General features: G+C 42.8%; 1 protein-coding gene across 1 annotated transcript; it reads right to left on the bottom strand.

Moving 5' to 3' along the window:
* Positions 1-701: 701 nt before the first annotated feature.
* Positions 702-20,364, bottom strand: ift52.L (intraflagellar transport 52 L homeolog). The gene is given in 14 exon segments (NM_001094130.1): positions 702-798; positions 2,369-2,514; positions 2,626-2,734; positions 9,118-9,205; positions 9,526-9,680; positions 9,890-9,958; positions 10,229-10,315; positions 11,123-11,249; positions 11,414-11,485; positions 12,774-12,849; positions 13,301-13,430; positions 15,629-15,716; positions 16,002-16,126; positions 20,322-20,364. Coding segments are annotated over 14 exon segments (1,335 nt in total). The 5' UTR covers positions 20,340-20,364; the 3' UTR covers positions 702-753.
* Positions 20,365-20,400: the final 36 nt, after the last annotated feature.

The following is a 20,400-nucleotide window of genomic DNA, read 5'->3' as shown; positions in this document are numbered from 1 at the left end:
TAAAGAGGATTTCCGAGCTCGGCAGAAAAAAAAAAATCACACCCTGATTATAAGTATGATTTATCTTCTGCCTGGGTAACGGGATATGGAAGGCATAGCGCAACAGAGTTCTCACCATCATATTTAGTTGCTTATATTTATTTATGCTTATTAGTGGCAGCTACAATATTTGCCTTAAGAGCTCAAATCCATAAAAATGTGTATATCTGTGCAAGTTTAATTTAAATATTCCCTTTCAATTATGTTCATATGTCAAAGCCAACAAAGAGACTGTAAAATCTCAGATTTTCCTGCAGAGTTCTGCAAAGAGAGTAAACCCTATACTTTGTGTAGGGTTACAGCCCTGTCTGGATTTTTGATAGGGGTTATAGCACAATCGAAGGGCTATGGGTACTGAAAAAAAAGATGTGGTCAATCAACCTAAGAAGCAATCACAGATGTGGAGCTATATTTCTGCTTGGGGTAACTGGGGTGAACATGTAATTTATTTAATTTATGCCTCTAATACACACAAAGTATGCAAGATATATATAGAAAAAACAAAACAACAAGATAGGGCTTTGTCTTATATAAAGATATTTTTAATTTTCTTCCTGTGCAGTTGCGCTCTTTCTGTACAAACTAAACGCAACAAAGATTATCTGATATTGAAAAAATAATAAAATACAAAAATATCAATAAATAAATGATAGGCGATCTGATTTTTTTGGCCATTGGCTCGACACTATCATTGAGGAGGTAAACAAGTGAATCTCAGATGCTCTGAAAGCCAGCCTCGCTTGTGTCCATGTCGTGTTCCTGTATCAAATATCAAAACAACACTTTTACTTTAAATGCTAAATATACTGTATGCACTTCTTTTCTTCTAGTCTTTAAAACTGAGTGGGAGCTGACATACTGTGATATGACGTGAATCTGAACTTTTCTTCCCATACAGGCCTGTAACAGTAACCTGTAAACCATCTACTGAATAGAATTCCAAAGATAATATAAGTGGGATCACAGGCACAGAAGAGAATCACATATAAATGACCCTTTAAAGAACCCTTTCACTTACCCAGCAAATCTCTTCTGATATATCAGTTAGTGAAAGCAAAACACACATACTGGGAACTACTCCTATTAACTATGTGCTACAAACTTCACTCATGATTTTGTTTAAAGGAGAATTCAACCCTTAAGGGTCTGGGCACACGGGCAGATTCAGGGAGATTAGTCGCCAGGCAACAAATCTTCTCTTCTTCGGGGTGACTAATCTCCCCGATCTGCCTTCCGAAGTCGCCCGAAGTTTCCTTGTGAGGCAATTACGGGCGACTCTGGAAAACAAATCGCTCCGAGTGCCTGCCCCCAGGTGATTTTCATCTTAGCCGGCGGAAGGCAGATAGGGGCAATTAGTCGCCCTAAAGAAGTGGAGATTTGTCGCCTAGCGACTAATCTCCCCGTATCTGCCCGTGTGCCCGACCCGTACTAAAAAAACCCTACCCCCCTACCCTACGTAGACCCCCCTACCTCCTCCCCCCCAGCCTAGCTGCTAACCCGGGGAGGAAATGCCCCTATCTTTTTACGTACCCCTCGGTGCAGATTCAGGGATCGCAGTTCACGGCAGCCATCTTCAGGGTATTCGTATCTTCTTCCAGCTATTTGGCAATTTCCGTCTATTTCACTGAATCCGCAGCTGTCGCAAACAGGGAAATTGCTCCAACTGCACATGCGCCGGTCTCAGTCTCAGGTTACCATAGACCCGGAAGATGGCTGCTGTGACTGTGATCCCTGAATCTGCACCAAGGGGTAAGTAAAAAGAAAGGGCCATTTCCCCGGGGTAGCAGCTAGGCTGGGGGAAGGAGGGTCTATATTGTAGGGTATGGGTGTAGGGGTTCTTTTAGCTAAGGGTTGGATTCTCCTTTAAATTTGTCACATGGTTTAACCATATGGCTAATGCCAGGGGGAAATTGGCCTGCTGAAATACACAGGCCAAAAATCAGCCCCTATGCGGGCATTAGCTTCATCTTCTGCCTGCACTCAGAACCATTGTGTCAGCTTGGGTGCAAGCACACAGCTGATTTCGACGTGAGAATGCAAACTTTCGCAAAATCAGCCAAGAGTGTCTGCTCCGGAGCAACGGTTTCAGGTGCAGGCAGTAGAGAAGGCTAACGTCTGCGTAGTTGCTGTCTGGCATTAGCCTATAAATTATAAGTGAAATGTAAATTAGGAACTACTTGGTTTAATCTGTGGCAGAAATGATAATTGGTAACTCTGCCTTTCATTATACTGTACATACTGTACACAATGAACAGTATTTATGCTAATGACCTTGTATGTCACTCTCCCATTCTGACACCTAATGCACATACTCAAATATTCCTGGTACCTGATTGAGTTTCTTGAATTCCACAACTTGGAAGAATATGTACTCCAGAATGTGTTTGGCATCCTGATCCTCTTTGGGTAGGTTGCTGGTCACCCCTAGGATATCACCACACTTGCGCACGTAAAATTCCAGGTCATCCTCTGTGCCTAGAGGAAATGGCAAGAATGAAAACAGATCTTAAGTTTATAAAACTGTATTTTGGCTATACTGATTATGCGTGCAGAACTATGAAAGTGCTGTGGAACTAGAGCACTCACATCGGTTTGTGATCTGAGCCAGACGGGCTTTCTCTGAGGAGAAGTTCTCATCCAGGTCAAACAGGTCCAGTGCCGGAGCTGGAAGCTCGCGGAATGAAGGAGGGAATACCTGTAAAGGAACAAAAGCTATTAGCAGGCTTAGGGCAGGTTGGAATCTACCAAATCTAGGTGCTGTAAAAACATCCAAAAATGTCAGCCAAGTTACTAGTATAGATAGCATGTAAGGAACCTTAAAATTCCACATGCGATCAAAGTGACAGGAGCATTGCATATTTAAACTGCGTGCAGGGTTTGATTTACTCAGTTAGGAATAGGTGTAAAAGGGTGTATTTTATTTAAGAAAAAACTCGAATGGCAAAAACCTGAATGTGTGAGTTTGAGTCCCGCAACCCAAAAAACTCAATTTGATCAAGTTTTCAGAGGAAAAAAACTCAAACCGATCGAATAGAGTTCTTGAATCGAGTTTTCAGCCAAAACCCTCAGAAAAAAAACTCAAACATCATGCAGGCTGTTAACCTCTTCAAATGGTTTAAGGGACCTGCCATTGTCTTCTAAATGACCTCAACAGGTTTAAGGGGTGTATTTTTGGATTCAAGCGATTTCCAGGGTCGGGGTATAATAAATCTCGAATACTTGAATCATTCCAGTTTTTTGTTTTTTAACCTGAAAATGTGAGTTTTGACCCCAAAAAAACCTTGAATAACAAGATTTTGATACTCACTGTTAAATCTGTTTCTCTGTAGTTGATAGGAGAACACAGGGACCTTAGGGGTTAAGCTCCATCTTCCAGGAGGCAGGACACATTAATTCAAAAGGGGTGTGTCTGGATATCCAGCTTAAGCCCACACACTGTACTTATTCCAATCAGTTTGTACCAAAGATACTGCTATAATAACTGAATAAAACCAATAGAAGCAATATTCCCAACTAGACCAACAAGGTCAACAATTCTCATAAGGGCAGAAAGCCCTGTGTCCCCCCTATCGACTACAGAGAAACAAATCTAACTTTGAGTATCAAAATCTTGTTATTCAAGGAAAATTATACCCCTCAAACAATGTAGGTCTCTATAAAAAGATATGGCATAAAACAGCTCATATGTAAATCCCTGCTTTATGTAAATAAACCATTTTCCTAATAATATACTTTTTTAGTAGTATGTGCCATTGGGTAATCATAAATAGAAAATGTCCATTTTAAAAAATACTGGCCGCCCCCTGGGATCGTATGATTCACGGTGTACACAAACATACCAAATAAACTATACTTGTTAGGTCACATGAGCCAATTAACAGACTAATCTCCCCAAACTGCTTTCCCCTGCCCTCCCGCCGGCTAAAATGTAAATCACCGGCGGGATGGCACCCAGCGCAACTTCAGAAAACGAATCGCGCCAAGTGCCATCCCGCCGGTGATTTACATTTTAGCCGACAGGAAGGCAGGGGACTCAGTTTGGTGAGATTAGTCATCCTGATGAAGAGGAGATTTGTCGCCGGGCGAAAAATCACCCTGAATCTGCCCTGACCCTTAGAGAGCTGAGCTTTAGTTTTAGTTGAAGTCCTCTCTGCAGAAAGGACAATATCCTAGGAATTTTGGAGTTCTAGGAAGGGCAGACCCAGTGTAATGCACCAGTTCTGGTATTAGTGCCATATTCTGTGGTAGGATCTGGATGTCAGTTTGCGGGCTTTCAACATGGTAGTAATGACCTCTACTGATAGTCCTGTTTCCGCCAGAAGGCTATTTTAACAGCCGTTAAAAGGAATATACCCAGATTGGGGTGGGCTATAGGCCCTTGAAGAAGGAGGTCTGCCATGGGGGTCAATCGTATTGGTTGTTCTATCGACATGTCATGCAGATCTGAGAACCAAGTCTTCCTTGCCCAGTATGGTGCCATCACAATTAATGTGAGTTGTGATTGTCTAATCTTCTTAAAGTGATACCGACACTAAAAATGTTCTTTTCAAAATATTAATCTACGTTAAAAGTTCCCTATAGGTCAAGTTGATCGTTTTTCGCTGAAAGTTCTGCTTTTGTAAGTAATTGTCACTTGAAGTTCCTAACCCTGACTGTTTTTCCAACCTGACTGTCCCTTCTCAACCTGTCAGTTAGAGTTTCTAATGCTAACGGACTACTGCTGTGCAAATATGGCAGCCCCCTCATAGAGGAAGAGGGTAGTAAGAAAGGTAATGTAAAAGCATCAGGCAAATACTGTTATGGCAAAATTATAAATAGCATTCAAAGACAATGTTATGATAGATAATAAAAAAAGTTATTTTGTGATGTCAGTATCTCTTTAAGTACCAGAGATAACATCAGAAGAGGTGGGAAGACATAAGATAGATTGAAGTGCCAGTTTTCTGTCATTGCGTCCATTCCTGCTGCTGTCTGATCCCGACATTGGGTGAAATACTTGGGACTGTTCAATTGGCTCTGGAAGCCATAGGATCTATCTATGGTTGTCCCCAGTGATACACTAGCTCGGCAAACGCTTCCAGGTGCAACTCCCATTCGCCTGCGTCTAATCTGTTTCACCTGAGGTAATCCGTCTTTGTGTTGGATACCCCGGGATGTGGATTGTGGATAGTCTCACCTTGTTGGCTTCCACACAGTGTAGGATTTGTTGAGCCTTTACTAGGGCCGCTTAGCCGCCGGTTCCTCCCTGCCAATTTATGTACGCCACAGTTGTAGCATTTTCGCTTTGTACCTGTACTGGTGTTGTCTGAAGCAGCTGCGACCATTGTTCGAGTGCCAGTCTTACTGCTCTTAGTTCCAGTACATTTATTGGAAGTTTGGACTCTTCTGGAGACCACGTTCCTTGTGCTGACAGATTGTTCTATGTCGCTCCCCATCCGGGAAGGTGGCGTCTGTGGCTATGACATTCCAGTCTGGTGTCGCCCAGGATTGCCCCGTGTTTAGGTTGTTGGATTTTAACCACCAGAGGAGGGAATCCGTTGTTGGTTGTGACAGTAAGTAAATTTGGGATAGGGGTCCCCCTTTCTATACAGCAAGTATGTTCGCCTGTAGAGGGAGTAGGTGTATCTGTGCGAATGGTATTGCCTCGATGGCGGAGACCATTACCCCTAACACTATCATTGCCGCGTGGATCGCAGTTTTCTGGGTGTGAAGCAGTCGTCTGACCTGCTCTCTGAGTCATCTCTGTTTTTCATGCGGGAGACATACTAGCTGGGTAATTGTGTTGAATTCCAGTCCCAAGAAGGTCATCTGGTGACTGAGGTGTAGGTTGGATTTGGACCAGTTTATGGTCCATCCCAAACTCTGGAGCAATGATGCCGGTAAACGGAGATCTTCTGTCGCTTTCTCCACCGTTCTGGCTTTTCCAAGTAGATCATCAGATGGTGTGATCATAACATGGAGATATGCGTCCTTTATGTCCAGTGACATCAATAGTTGTCCCTGTCCCATTGCCCCTATCACTGATTGTAGGGTTTCCATCTTGAATCGGACCAATCAGACAAATTTGTTCAGGAGCTTTAGATCCAGCTGAACGACCCATCTTTCTTCAGGACCATGAAGAGATTTGAATAAAATCCTGAGAATCTCTCGTGAGGGAACTGCCACTATTACTCCCGACTGCTCCATACTGGTGATGCAGTCTATGAAGGCCTGAGCCTTGATGATATTAGAGGGGACTCTGGACATGAAGAATTTGTTAAGGGGGAATAGTGAAGTAGCCGTGATAACCTTCCGATACTGTCTCTTTGACCCAGGCATCTGAAGAATGGCGGATCCATGCCTCCCGGAATCACAGTAACTCACCCCCTATTAGTTCCCTTAATTTTAGAGGGAGTGCTCCATCAGGCTGTCATTGATTTGTCATTTGTAGGCTTGCTGTGGGGCTTGTAAGTCTTGCATGTTGCTCGTCCCCTATCACTTGGTGTGGAGCGAAATTGTGACCTTTGCAGTAAGTTGCTTCTTCAAAGAAAATGTCAACGCTTTGGCCTTGAAAAAACCTTCCTCGTCTGAAGGTAGTGGTTGTTCTACTTTTTGATTGGGGGAGAAATGTGCTCTTCCCCTTTGTCACTTGAGAAATGTCTTTTCTAATTCATTTGAATGGAAGTGATGTGAGCGATTTCTTAGCGCCGAGGTCTGCTCACCAGTTTTTAAGCCACAGAGTCCACCTTGCTGCTATTGAGAGTTCTGAGGTCCTTGCCGTGGCCTGGGAAGCATCTTATGTGGCGTTGCATAGATATGCTGATCCACCATCAAAAGAATGGATGAAAAAAGGTCGGATGTAGGAACACCCTCTTGTATCTCTCTGAGGAGGGCCTCCACCAAGGCTTGTATGGCTCTGGATACCCACGCCGAAGCCAGTAGTGGCCGTAGTGCTGACCCAGAGGCTGAGTAAATTGCTCTCAGGGCATTTTCCATCAGCCTGCCTGCCGGGTACTTAAATGCTGCGGCATCAGTCACCGGCAATTTGGCAGAGTTAGACAATCGTGATACTGGTGCATATAATACCGGAGGGTTGGACCATTTGTCCACAAATTCCTTCAGAAATGGATAAGACTTGGAAAATTTCTTAGTGGCTAGAAACTTCCATTCTGAAAAGTTCCATTCCTCTTGTATCAGGTAAGTCAGTTGATCATATGCTGGAAAACAGGCTGCAGATTTGTGTTGTTTTTTGAACAGGCCTGTGGTCTGACTCTTATCTTCCTGTGTTTGCGTGATATGGAGTATGTCAAGTACTCCCTTAATAATGCCCTCAATGTCATGTGGTATGTCTTTATCCTTGCTCTCCCCTCTGGATCTCTTACACTTCTGAAGATGCATCGGATGGAGAAGGGAGTTTGCCTTCTGACTAGGAAGAATTTTGATCTGTTGATAAGGCATCAGTATGTTATGTGAAGCAGCATCAATCTTAGTGCTGTCTGCTCTCTTGCGCTTGCCCGTGTGCTTGTGGCTCAGTTTGGATAATACCTTGCCCAGATTGTAAGCAATGGCTGGGAGTCCCTGCAGGGAAGCCAATGATTGCGAAAGTTGAATCGCCCAAAGTGGGGCTGGGCCTCTTGTGTGGAGTTTCCCCCTGTGTCCTGGGAAGTGCCCTGCAATTCTGAGTTCCCCACCAGAGGTAGGTTTTGTTTAGGGTTGTGCACCTGAATAGGAGGCATTCCCTACCCCCCGAGCAGGCTCTGCACAGCAGCTCAGTCTGGATGCCAGAAAACTTTGACTGGTATTTTGTGCTACTGCTAGGGCTCCCCCCCCCCCACCCTGGGGAATAAACCCTCTGTGTTACCTTCTGCCATCTCGCAGTAGGAAACTGTGGATTAAGCAGATGTGTGGAGTATGGCTGCTCACCTTCTCTGTGTTTCTGTGCTGGTAGTTGACCGGCCAGAGGTGTCAGCCCTGGCGTGTGGTGCCTGTTAGCTTTCTGTGGAGTGTTCATAGTGAGTGAGGATCGTGAGGCGACTTCCCTTAACAAAAATGTTGCCTCGTACTTGCACCCTTCGCCCTGTGGCCGTGCGACAGTACTCTCCTCCGGTGTTAGGAGTCACGCTGGCTGCAGGCACTGTGGTACTAAGTTCTTTCCCGGAAGGAGCAAGACAGGTCCTGCTGCAACCCGGGAAGCTGCCTGCAGTACAAGCAATCGGCTCCCCAAAAATGAGCGGTACTGTAGGGAGGAGGATGGGGGAAAGTATACGTGAGAGGGAGACGCAGTCCTGTCGTAACGGAGCCCAATGTTAAGAATGAGGGTGATGAGAGGAATCCCCCATCTTACCTGTGAATACCGGCTCACTGTGAGACCCTCTCTGCTTGACCTCCCTATCCACCGGTCAGACCTTCTGTTCCCCATAGGAGACAACCTTGTCTGAGGGGTCCATTCAGCCTTCTCTGGACTGTGACATTTTTATCTTCGGTAGAAGTCCTTCGTAGGGGGCTACCCTCTGGGATGCAAGGTTTACTCCTGCTGAGTTGCCCCTGCTGTCCATAATGTGTATGTTTTGACTAAAAGACTTCTCTATGAGAGCGTTGTCCATTCTTCTGGTTGCAGGACACTTAAAAAACTGATTGGAATAAGTACAGTGTATGGAATTAAGCAGGATACCCAGACACGCCCCTTTAGAATTAATTAATAAGAGTCCTGCCTCCTGGAGGATGGAGCTTAACCCCTAAGGTCCATGTGTCCCCCAGAGATGACAGAGCAATTTTAATTTTTGTGGAAAAAAAACAGCTCGAACTTTAATAAATCTGCCCCTTAGTGTGTTTATTAATGGGATCCATGACTGTATTTGTAAACAACTGATTATTTTTATATTCTCAGTGTTTACTGCTGGTATTCATTTACCAAAGCAAACAGTGAAAACTGAGTTCTATGGGTAATATGCAAGAAAGACATATATAAATCCTTAGTAAGACATATTAATGCCCAAACAGGGCAAAATAAATACCCACTTATGTACCTGCCATGAACATATTTACCCCTTTGTTATATGGCATGTGTCTAGGCAATTGATGCCCACGGATCTTACTTACAGCTGGTTGAAGTGCCGGAAGAGGAGTCTCGAATTGCGGCTGGATGAGTTGTAGTGTCTCATGCTTCACGTTCAGTTGTTCATATGATCTGTGATTCAGAGAAAGAGCAAATAGCCAATGGCTATTATGTCCCTGTGGAGATCCTACCCTTACAAATGAAAATGCTTTGGAAAATAACGGCTTTGTATTGTTTTCTGAATAAAGTATATAGGCCTGTGATATATGCGTTACTAATTTAGCTGGGCACACTGAACAAGAAACTAATGAGTGAGATATAGAAAGAAGAGGAGAAGAATGCAGAGTTGCACACATCCATCTGCCGGACTGGCTAAAATCCCAGCATCCCTTGCTCAAGTTTTTACTGAGCAACAGCTAAATAACAAAAAGAAAAAGTAAGTTGGATCTTACTTAATAACTTTGGCGAGAGAGGAAGTGTCCAGCTGGTAGATGCTCATGTCAAATAGGGTGGTAAAGTCCCGAGGGACTTCATCTCCTTCCTGCAGGCAAACTCGCAGTTGCTGGGAGAGTTTTTGGGTGTTCGGTAGCATGGTGTAATCCGAAATCTGCAATGAAAACATAACAGATTGACTGTTATTCTGGTACTGGCGAGTATACCATCACCTAGGTCCTAGGATGAATGACACCTATACCATGAATCTGATGATATTGCTGGCATATGTCCTACCAAACAAGTTCACTAAACCCAATTACCGATCTCCACTACCCTAGTTCTCTTTACGTTAATCTCAGTATCACTTCTGCACATACTTACTTCAGGGTCCTCTGCATCAATCTGGTTCAGGTTGATATCAGTAGTAGTGAGCCACTGCATTAGCACATCCTGTCACATGCAACAACAAAAAAGCAACAATCCAGAAATTATGAAATTGCACCTCAAACAGCAAATGTAACAATCCAATCCATATTAAGGCTTCACGACTAGTAAGCTTTTATTTATTTATTCTGTAGCCACATTGGGATCAACAGACCCACTCAAAGCCTTATGTGGTATCTTGAAGTGGAACATTTTTCCAGCACTACATTTATAAAGAATAGGTCAGTATTTTTTCAATACCCCCACCCTGCAATAAGTTGCTAATATGCTACAAACCAGTATCTTTGCATTTTCTTCCTTGTCCAGATAGTTATCACTGAACATGTGACACGAGCCCGAGACAGCAAGTTTACCACCATGCATCTAAAGGAGGAAAATATTCAGTGAAGTAGCTAAATAGTTTACCAGAATATACATTTTTTGAAGAACCTCTAAGGGCCCTCACACACAAACATTTAGGGGCAGATTTATTAAGGGTCGAAGTGAAAATTCAAATTTTATAAAAAATGTTGTCTCAAATTCAAATTGTGAATTATTCAAACTCGATTTGAGCTTTAATTCAAATTCGAATTTTGAGATTTATCATACTCTGGTATGGTCTAGGGATCAATTTGGTGATGTTTGCAGCCTTCCTGACATTCAAGTTTTTCTAATTCGATTCGAGTTTTCGGGTCAATTCAATGAGTCCGAGCTGAGAAAATTCTATTTTATTAATAAATTTAGATTGGTCGAATTTATGGGAGTTTATGGCAATGTTGACCCTTGATATGTGCCTCTTCATGTGCAGCTCAGGAAAAAGTGTACAGAACAAAAAGTTGAAGGTACTGAAGACATTACATTCACTCAGCCAAGAGTGGATAAGTGACTATTCATACTAATTATTCACCAATGGCTGCATTTTTTAATGCACATACTGTTGCAGGCTATTTTAATATTTCCCTGCTGTATGGGAAGCACACAATTGCACAATTCTAAAAAACGAACAGTAGAGGTCATGCTAGAATATTGTTAAGGGTTTCTTTGAGGTGTTTTAGTGTCATTGTTTGAGATTTTCTAAAGGAGCTTCCGGTTAGCGTCAATATTTTAAGCTAATGGCACTTTTAGTTAGAAAATAACTTTAGGCAGTTACACAAAGAATAGAATTTACATAAAGGATCAGTGGAAAGTTACCTTGCTTTGGTAGAAAGCCATTATGGGCCTGTTCAGTGGAAAGCAAACAGATCCTGTGGACAGAACAGCAATGGCTGGCTTCATGATGTTTAGTGTGGCACCAAATGGGTAAACAAATGTTAAGGCCCTGCAGAACAGCATGAGAGAGGGTTATGACACTGCAGGAAAATATACGGCATAACCCTATTTACTTTTGGTACACTGCATGGAATTATCACAAGATGTATCCAAAATACTGTATATATGCGCCTCTAAAAATAATGAAAGTGAATTCCAGTTTTTAGAACTTACTTGGAGTTGCTTCCGGTGCTGTCATCATCTATAATCATGGACATATCCTTTCCAGCTGCTCTGCTGATCTCCCTGTTAAAAGGACAAATATTTAGACCGTAATAGATTTTTTGGTAAAGTAAAGCTGGCCATAGACACAAAGATCCGATCGTACGAATCATTGTAGAATCGGACTTTCCCATCTCCCGACCTGTCACTAACCATTCAGATCAAAGTCTTACCATTCCAACCAAATAAAGTAGTTAAAAAACAGATCAGCCGATGTTCTGCCTCTGACAGCAATCATACGATGGACAAAGCTAGCGACAGTCTCCCACTGAAAATCGTACGATCGGCAATACACGCAGAGATATTACCGGCAGCCGACAGAAATTTTCTAACCTGTCCGATCGACCAAACGTCCGATCTCCGCCGGACGAAAAATGTCAGGACTCTCCACACACGGTCTGAAAATCGTACAAATCCACAATTCGTACGATCGGATTGTTGCGTCTATGGCCAGCTTAAGTAACACTCTCAGATAACCACATATCTTTACCTTTTTTAAGGATATATTGAACCAAAATGTCCAATGTTGCCTGAATACCGAATCCTTCACAAAAGATTCAGCCAAAAAACAAACCAAATTTGTATATTTCTAGTTAAGAAAAAATGAACTGTGAACAAAACTTGTCTTTTTGCAAAACTTGTTTTGCATTTAGTTGCACAAAGCTTTAAAGTCGTACTTCTTTAGGGCGGTGGCACACTGGGACATTTAGTCGCCTGTGATAAATCTTCGCTACTGCAGGTGACTAATCTCCCCGAAATACGTTTCTACCGGCAAGAATGTGAATCGCCTGCAAGATAGCATTAGCATCGCTTCGGTTTTCAGAAGTAGCTTGAAGTTTCCTCACTTCAGGCGTCTTGAGAAAACCGAAACGATTCTTATGAAGAAGCCTATCTAATTAGAAGAAGTAGAAGAGCTTCCCTAGTTATAACACCCCTGCTGATACCACTGTACACTAAAAATTTAGACAAGCTGGCTACACCCCGTCATGAACAGTGGATATGCTTAAGCTAACCAACACAAATACATATGAAATCTGCAGTTGTATTTTTCTTGACAGCGACTTGTGCTTTTTTGAAATTATATAGTCCCATATCTGTTGAGGGACAACCCAAAATATAACAGCTCAGTTAACCCTGCCATTTTTTTACCCAAACATGGACATCAGGGCTATGACAGGAAGACTGCTCTCCAGACACCCTATCAATGGTAGATAACAGACATAATTCCAAAGTAATATAGTTTATTTTCAACTTGTTAAACTCAATTGCATTCAAATGTGCATTTAAAAGAAGAGCTTATTATTTTGCTTACCGATTCAGTACACCATTGGAAACGAGTGCCTCTTTAGGGTGGAAGTATTTGTAGTAAACATTTCGTACAACAGAATCTTTCATTGCAGGAGGGGAGAGAAAATTCAGATGCAAAAATGGTGAGTTGGACAATGTGTTATGGGATAATAAATCCTCTAAATATAATTTGGTTTATAACAATGCCAAGTATACATTTTGTAAATCATTACACAGAGACATGAAACAACAGGGGCTAACGAACCCAAGACCTTCACCACCTATCTATAAGGGTCCTGTGACACTTCATGAAGCACCGGACAATACCTGCCCCTTCACATTAGTTGGAATCACTGCTTGTAAAACACATAACACGCAGTCACCCTGGGCAATCACATGACAATGCAGAAGGAGGCATTTTTAAGCGATTAGCTGGCATCGAAATACTGTATGTAATGTGTTTTACATGTGGTGATTCCAACTAATGTGATGGGGCAGGAGATTTCCCTCTGGGTGATAAAGAATCTTGTGTGTCAATGCCCTTAATCTTACCATTGTTCACCATAATGCCGTACTCCTCCAGTAAAAAGTTAATGTTGGTGTCATGTTTGGACTCTCCTCCCTCGCCCAGCATAACGAGGATGTCCCCACCTCCCTCCAAGAACTGTTTCAGCACCTCGAACTGTAAGATAAAAAAGGCATCTCAGCTTGGTTACATCTCTGAGACATTCTGTGTGTAAATAAAAACATTGACTTTTAAAGGGTTTAATATGATCTATCTGCATCACATACCAAAACACCATTGACTAAGCAAGAACAAGTTGCCTGCAAAGCTTACTGATATTCGACTGAATTGCTGAATAGTGCTAATTTGGATCAGCACTAGCGTGTCCACACTGGCTAAAGATCTGTTTGTTTGGTGATCAGAACAGCTTTGATCCAATGTCAGAATAAACTTTGCCTCTAGAATGAAGCACTATTATTTGTTGCAATTCTTGTTTTACTTCCAAGCAGACACACTTGTTTATTGCTCATTTACCTTTTCTTTAAAGTTTTACATTGATAGAGAAACACAACCTACACAGTTTCTGAGGGAACCCTGCAAAAACACTGTGACAATGTCTCACTGAAACACCAAAGGGAATTGCACTGCAACACCTACCATAAAGCTAGCTGAATTACACACGTGGAACATAGAAAATTGTATTCCAGCCAGGACTCTTAGCCAACTGAAATGAGTAAATATTTAAATATTGTCTGTAGAGTGCTGTGTGATATGTCGTCAGGCCAATAATAATAACAGGAAATTAAGCGATAGCTGTACCCTTTTAGTTCCGTTAGAATTTGTCTGCATAAACTCGAAAGAGCAAGAACATTAAATGATTTTACAGCCTTTAATTAATAGTGCATAAAATCTCATTGCCGCATTATAAAACTGTGGACTGCTATATATTTCTACAGAATTAATTAAATGAAAGTTATCGATAAAACAAAAAAAGAAGGCAATCTTAAATCTTAATCTCAATTAAGTTTAAAAGCCGTTTGTACGTTTTGAGCTACTATTCTGTTTAGCAAGTGTCAAATCTCATTATTTTGCTCACAGCACACACAGCATCGTCTCTGCCAGTGGAAAAACACAAGCCACTGCCCATGATGCTTGCCTTTGACTTCAATGACAACTGCTTGTCAATGCTTTTGTCCTGAAAACACATAATTCTCACGCAGCTCATATATTAGGAGGCAATAACGCACAATAATGTCCTGGTTTGGGACAGCTTTTGCAGAACCCAGGAAGCAAAGCTTTACCATTCACTGTCAGGCCTCAGACCATTGTGTGACCCCTGTGATCACGATAAGAAGCTTGTTGGCACACCAGTGAGACATTGGCTGCTTAGGAAAGGCTGTAACTATAGGCTGAGTATCTAGCATCTTTACAGAATCGTTGGAGAAATAAGGGAAATAGAAACTAAATATACCCTAAAGGAGTAATACAAATATAATGAAGTTGCCCTGCACTGGTAAAAATAGTGTGTTTGCTTCAGAAACACTACTATTGTTTATATAAATAAACTGCTGTGTAGCAAAGGGGCAGCCATTCAAATGAGAAAAAGCTCAGGTTACACAGCAGATAGCAGATCTGTAGAAATTAATGGTGTTATCCACTAGTTAACCTGTGCCATATAGCATTTTTTCTATTTCCACCATTGCTACACAGCAGCTTGTTTATATGAACTATAGTAGAGTTTCTGAAGCAAACAGATCAGTTTTACCAGCGCAGGGCAACACTACACTTTCGTGTGTTGGTGTTCGATATTTCCATTAGGCAAACATAGTTATGTCCCAAAAGTATGATGAAATATGGCCAACAATGTTCCTTTAGCAAGAAAATCCACATAGAACAATTACTTTTCTTACATTCCAGCCTGATGTTCCTATTAACTCCATATTTGTAGAATATGGAATAAGAAAAGTCTAAATCATTTACCAGATAACCCAAGTCTGAGCTTCTGTTGGCAGGAAACTGCACTGGCCAGTGTTCTTCTCAGTGGGCACCATTCTTCATTCTGCCCCCCCAGGACAACACATGCAACGTAGAGTGAAAAAGATAGCATTTTTATTAAAGCTTAGTGTTTCACTCTGCCACACCAAGATGCAGGAAGAGGATCACTCTGTGGCCCATGCTGAGAAGAACCCCGGGCCAGTATAGTTTGCTGCTAACAGGAGTATTGGTCCTGGGGTACGTATCAGGTTAGTGATTACAATCGCTGGAGGGGAATAGCTCTCAGCACAGCTCCTGCTCACCCCTAAAATGAATGTGCTGCTGGTGTAATGTCACATCAGGACAGTGATGCAAATTCATTACAGGAATATTGCCCAAACCTCAGCAGCAGTGAATTTTTCTCTTGGTCCAGCAGTTATCCACAGCTTCACTCCAACCAGTTTCTCTGCTGTGATTTCATCCTTTAGACTGAAGACAAAAAAAAACAATAACAGTACAAAATCAATCAAGTACAATGTAAAACAATGGGCAAGGCAGTACTTTATACACTATGCCTTTCAAATATCTTTTCTATTTGGTGTTAACATACTCCGAAACACAATAACGTGTTTAATTATTAAAATCAGTATGCAGAGGAATGCGTGACATCAATTTCTCCACTTGTCCTTTAGGTTCAGCACTCCCCCGCAGTGAGGAGCCTATCCAACAAATATGGATTCCTTTACTATGAAAATGGTTGGCTCTGCTTCATACCTTTGTATTTTCCAGTTGCCTCGCAGTCTTTTCTGGAGAGACTTATAACCGCTGTTAACTGTAAAAATCTCCCTTTTTGAGGCATTGAGCACGATGGTATTTCGGATGTCATTATCTGAAGCAATCTATTTACAATGAAGAGAGAGATTTTTTGTGAACATGATCTTTTTATTGTACATGTAGGAGATCTATTATCAGGAAAGCATAAAAATATGGCATATAAAAGTGCAGCATATTGATCTGCTGTGTCTGGAAATGGTTTTTGAGTTATTTCTCTTTTTATTCAGCAATTTTCCAGTTTGCAATTTCAGCAATGTGTTTGCTAGGCTCCAAATTATCCTAGCAACAGTGCATTAATTTGAATGAGAGACTGGAATATGAATAGGAGAGGGGCTGAATAGAAAGAGGAGTATTAAAAAGTAGCAATAACAATACAGTTGTTGTCGTACAGAACAAGTTTAATAGATGGGGTCAGTGACCCGCGGTAGAGATTTGTTGTTGGGTGACTAATCTCCCCGTCTGCAACCACCCTTAAGTGGTGGCTTGTATTTATTTTAATTATGTTTTATATTTGTGTCCCTATGACACCTGGAAACAATGAAACATGTGCAAACTTAGGCAGGCCATACAAGTCAGTCCTTACTGATAGCAGCAGAACAAGGGTCTTAGGGCACCAGCACCAGGACCGCCATCAGAAATCGCAGGGCCCCATAAACAAAATTTCCTGGGCCCCCTGGGCTGCGCCCACCGCAAGCCCCACCTACAGGTCCGCCCCCCCACCACACAATAAAAAAACAAAAAAAATATTGGTGGCTAGGGTTCACACATGTTAATAAAAAATAAAGATATTGGTGGTCAAGTTCCCCCATAAAAAAACATTTGTGGCCAGGGCCCCCCATCAAAAAATATTGGTGGCTAGGACCCCACATGAGAAAAAAAAAATTGGTGGCCTAAATTGGTAGCCAGGGCCCCTTAAACGTCCATGCCTTCCCGAAGTCGGCAGCTCTCAGAAAGATGGGGGGGCCCGGCTAATCCCCTAATCCCTTTACCCGCGGGGCCGCCTACAACTCCCCCCCTGATGGCGGCCCTGACCAGCACAGAAGGTGTTTACAAGTGTTTTGACACATAACTGACTTAAGTTGGCCAAAGACGCACAGATCCTATCGTACGAATCGAGGATTCATATGATTTTCGGATCATGTGTGGAGAGTGCCGACATCTTTCGTCCCGCGGAGATTGGTCGTTTGGTCGATCTAACAGGTTTAATTTTGACTCGACCGATCCCCCTGGAGCCCATTGCGCATCGTAATCGGATCGTTCGGCTATACGGCCGAATGTTCAGATTACCCCCGATATAGCCATGCTCGTTAATGGCATATCGGGGAAAGATCTGCTCATTTGGCGATGTCGCCAAACAAGCGGATCATTGCGTCTATGGCCATCTTTAGACTTGTGAGGCAACAAACTGCATAGAATCATGCGTCTTCTGACTTGAATGGTAATCACCTGGACCCTACCATTTAAGAGAATACAGAGGCAATTTGGAACATTCTGACACACACCAAGCTGGAAGCCAACCCCAGTAAAAGCTGCATGCTAATGTTAATTCTGTCTGCAGGAACTATGCCACCAGTAGGGTTAAAGGAGAACTGTGTCTCCAAAGATGCCCCAGTACCTTCCCATGTTCTTTTCTGCTGATTCACTGCACATGATCTGTGCTGCTGTCACTTACTGAGCTTAGGGACAAACTAAAAATACACATTACACATAGAATACAAATTTTGTAATATAAGGCTGATTAATAATAAAAACCGATAATTACTACATGGCAGCATAGAAACCAGTGCATCTAGAATCAGAATCTAATAATCAGCCATTTTGCATTAGCTTAAAGGGGTTGTTCACCTTCAAACAACTAGTTGTTTTCCGGTAGATCACCAGAAATAATAACTTTTTCCAATTACTTTCTATTTTCTATGTGTCACCGTTTTTCTCGGTTCACCTTCTAAAGCAGATCTAGGAGGGGGTCGCCGACCCTGTAAACTGTTCTAAATTGGTACATTTAGTTGATACATTTCTTATCTTTGTCCCTTCTGAGAAAAATTCTCTGGGTTTCATTACAGGCACCTGTTGGAATTGATACAATAGTTACTAATACCCAAAGATGCTGCTGAGAAATGTATCAACTAAATGTTGCAAAATTGTAACAGTTTAGAATCTGCGCCTGAATTACTGAGCTGCCAGACTCAAACACCAGAGACAGGAACATTCAACTTTAAACTTAGATTTTAGAAAAAACAGTAAAAAACTAATAATGGAAAGTAATTGAAAAAAAGTCTTTATTTCTGGGGAACAATCTGAAAACAACTGAACTGAAAAAAGTCTTTGGAAGGTGAACAACCCCTTTAAATTACAGACCAACCTTAGTTTCTGCTTGATAATTTGTGACAACCCCTAAACTTAGCTTCTCGACAGCTGCTCAGAGCCCACTGAGCATGGGAGTGTCACAGACACTTTCCAAGATGGTGACCCTCTGTGCCAAGTTTGAGGTTCTGGATTATTGCTGCTATTGACAAGCTGAAACTTTAGGCTGATGCAATAAGTTCATTATATAAAATATGACATTTTAGCCATATTCATTCTCAGGGTTTAGTTCTCCTTTAAGTCAATTGTTCTGCTAGTGGCAGATGCCTTGAGTAGAGTGGACACATAACTGTGTCACACACTGTGTCCACGCCTGCATGGCAAGTGTTTAGTGCTGTGACTTGATTGTACAAAGCTGGCCATATACGCAAAGATCCAATCGTACGAATCCTCGATTCGTACGATTTTCGGACCATGTGTGGAGAGTCCCGTAATTTTTCGTCCCATGGAAATCGGTTGCTTGGTCGATTGGCCAGGTTAAAAGATTTCTGTCGGCTGCGGATAATATCTCTGCATGTATTGCCGAAGGATACCATTTTCAGAGGGAGACTGTCACCAGCTTTTGTCGGAATTAACTTTCGTACGATTGTTGTCAGGGGCAGAACATCGGCTGATCTGTTCTTTTACTACTTTATTTGATCTGAATGGTTAGTGGCAGGTCGGGAGATGGGGAAGTTTGAGAATTCGAACGATCGGATCTTTGCATCTATGGCCAGCAGTAGCGTTCGTTGAGGGGGGCGGGCCCTGGTGAGTGACGCACAGCCGGGCCCTGCCCCCCTCTGTACGGCCGCATTTGGCCGTATTTTCATGCGGGGAACGTACTGCCGGGGGGCCCTGAGGGGGTGCGGGCCCTGGCCCGCTCGCACCCCCTGCTCCCCCGGTAGTTCCGCCACTGATGGCCAGCTTTAGGGTCAGGACACACAGGCAGATTCGGGGAGATTAGTCGCCCAGCGACAAATCTCCTCTTCTTCGGGACGACTAATCTCCCCAAACTGCCTCCCCGCCGGCAAAAATGTAAATCGCCGGCACTCTTCACACATGGTCCGAAAATCGTACGAATCCTCGATTCGTACGATAGGATCTTTGCGTCTATGGCCACCTTTACATGTAAAGAAAACACATAAGGGGTCATCAGGGGCGTTTCAGCCATGAGGCAAGGTGAGCACCTTGCCTCAGGCAGCAGTTCCGCAGACGTTACCAGGGGCGGTAAAAAGCCGCTCCTGATAACCTAAAGAGCCGAATATCCAGGTTTTAAACCGGATATTCGGCTTTTCTAGTGCAGAGAACACAATTTCACTCTCAGCGATATCAATGCGGCCTGCACTAGACCCCACGTCGGCTATAAAGGTAAGCGTGACGGGCGGCAGGGGGGCGGCATTGCAAACGCACCCTCTGGCAGCGTTATTTACTGAAACACCCCTGGGGGTCATTTACTTTGACCCTGGATGCAAGTGCCAAAGCACTAATGAGCACAAAAATGAGGGTGGCTTTAAAATCCCTTTTGACAAGGATCTGCAACAGGGCTCAGGGACTACCTTTTGGGCCCGTGACTTCTACTGTTGGCACAAGGCTACTTTCATGTCACTCCAGGGCTTCTACTGTCTCTGTCACTTACAGGGTTAATGTGCAATGTTTCAGTATTAAGTGGTCAATAAAACCAAAACACACATATATATTTATTTATATACACTATCTATCTATAAATATATATTCAGCATTCCCAAGTTAAGTGACTGCAGTGGGCTCAGCTGAGAGTGTGAGAGTGGCTTCAGTTAGAGTGTGAGACACTGAGTTCAGCCTGGAGAGTGTCTGGAGTCCCTAGCAGCGCACTCGTCGGTGTAGGCCTTGCTGATATTGTGACGGCTAAATACGCCTCAAACCCAGTTTCCCCGTTACCTGTTTGTTGACTCCCATCTTCCTTACGGTGCTCTCGCGTAGCATTATGGGCTCCCGTAACCATGAGCCGCTCCTGCTT

Source organism: Xenopus laevis, chromosome 9_10L, assembly GCF_017654675.1.
Source record: "Xenopus laevis strain J_2021 chromosome 9_10L, Xenopus_laevis_v10.1, whole genome shotgun sequence".
Lineage (NCBI taxonomy): Eukaryota > Metazoa > Chordata > Amphibia > Anura > Pipidae > Xenopus > Xenopus laevis.
Note: the sequence above shows the minus strand (reverse complement) of the source record. Positions and strands in the feature narration are given on the sequence as shown.